Source organism: Octopus bimaculoides, chromosome 7 (genome assembly GCF_001194135.2).
Source record: "Octopus bimaculoides isolate UCB-OBI-ISO-001 chromosome 7, ASM119413v2, whole genome shotgun sequence".
Classification (NCBI taxonomy): domain Eukaryota; kingdom Metazoa; phylum Mollusca; class Cephalopoda; order Octopoda; family Octopodidae; genus Octopus; species Octopus bimaculoides.
In genome coordinates, this window is record NC_068987.1 from 89,694,106 (window position 1) to 89,695,907 (window position 1,802).

General features: G+C 38.3%; 1 protein-coding gene across 2 annotated transcripts in view; it reads right to left on the reverse strand.

Moving 5' to 3' along the window:
- Positions 1-1,802, reverse strand: part of LOC106872800 (ER membrane protein complex subunit 10) — a 26,415-nt gene that overhangs the window by 15,142 nt on the left and 9,471 nt on the right. For both annotated transcript variants that reach the window (XM_014919913.2, XM_052969795.1), the window contains exon 3: positions 267-382. In XM_014919913.2, the coding sequence (XP_014775399.1) occupies positions 267-382 (116 nt within the window). The remainder of the gene's footprint in view (positions 1-266; positions 383-1,802) is intronic.

Genomic DNA, 1,802 nt, shown 5'->3' on the forward strand with positions numbered 1-1,802 from the left:
AGCTATAACCAACAGGTTTTGGTCAGCCAAACTGTGACAAAATTAGATAAATGAATGAATAAATGACAATAATAAATGGGCGTAAAAGAGAGGGAGAAAGAGGGAGAGTTGGATTGAGCGAAGGGATCTCATGTTTTTTTGTTTTCTCTAAGCATACGGCATGGATGACAAAACCGTGTTTACATAGATAGATAATGAAATGAAATAAAGTAATTATAATAATTAATTTGTGCTGTAAAAGAGGTTTTAGATGTGTGCTCACTTACTTTCAACACTTCTTTTTCTTGTGGGGTCAGCTGTCCAGCTGGTGAGAAATGGGCTTTGTTCATTTTAAATGATCGTATAATTATGCTGCCCCTTCGAGTGAAAGCAGAATCTGGACCTGGAATATCAGGGAGAAATATTAATTTTACATCATAGTACTATTATATTAGGTATTTCATAGTGTACTTTGTCCTATAGCTAACATACAGTAGGTGTTTGTCATCATTGGTTGATGGTATTGGAGAGACAGTAACTTAACCACCTCTCATGTACCTAGGTTATTTCCAGAAGCAACTACCTAGGCCAAGTAAACATAACACCACTCCACTAATGGGTACATTACAAAAGAAAGACAATACATTCACAGTATCCATGGAGACACAGTGGATGCCAGATATTGGTTAAGTACACCCATACATATCTACCTTAGGCCCCGCCCTCTTGATTTCATGTGTGTGTGTGTGTATGGAGGGGTTACTCCTCTAGTCTTCTATCAGTTTGGTGCAATAAGAGTCACAAGCCCAGTAGCTATCAGGATGCAGGATTTGTGTGGAGTCACCTCCTTTTAGATGAAGAGCTAAAGAGCCAAAACACTTCATGTAGGTTTGAGTTCGACATTTTTTAGCCAAAGAGTTTATAACCTAATATTTGCACACACTTGTTTATAGCTTTATTTGCTTTGAGATTCACTCTTCCTAAAAAGAATTATATATGCATGTGCACGTGTGTGTGTGTGTGTGTGTGTGTGTGTGTGTGTGCTTGTGCTTATCCTTCCCTCCCTGCCACTTGACATCTGCTCAGTGTCAGCTTGTTTAGATCCCTGTAACTTAGTGGTTTGGCAACAGAGGCTGATAGAACAAATCAAGACTTTAGTACTGGGTTTGACTGTTCAACTAAACCCTTTCAGGCAGTGCCCCATCCTGGCCACAATCCAATGACTTGAAGTTAAAAAACATAATAAAAATCTTTTAACTTCTTCCACTTTTGCTATAAAAGCAAGAAAGTCAGTCGTATAAAATGCATTCAACCTAAATATTTTTTTCTTTTCTTTCCGCTTTGATGACTTTGTAGTATTGAGTTAAATATTTTTCTGATTATACAATAAAATATATATATTGGGTTGGAAAAAATGTTCAGTTTTTGGCTGACACAGAAATTCATGCACTCCATTGAGTAGCTAACTTCAGTCTGGCTCTTGTGCACGTGCACTCGTCAGAGCTTGATGTGCACTTGAGATGAGACAGGTATTTGGTGTTTGGGATCACCCTGAAATTGAAGAATCAAAACGAACATAACTGACACTTCATGTTTTGTCATTTTAAACAAGGCACATGGTTCTGGGTTCAGTCCCACTGCGTGGCACCTTGGGCAAATGTCTTCTACTATAGCCTTGGGCCAACCAAAGCCTTGTGAGTGGATTTGGTAGACGGAAACTGAAAGAAGCCCGTTGTATATATGTATATATATATATATATATATATATATGTATGTGTGTTTGTCCCCCCACCATCGCTTGACAACCGATGCTGGTGTGCTTA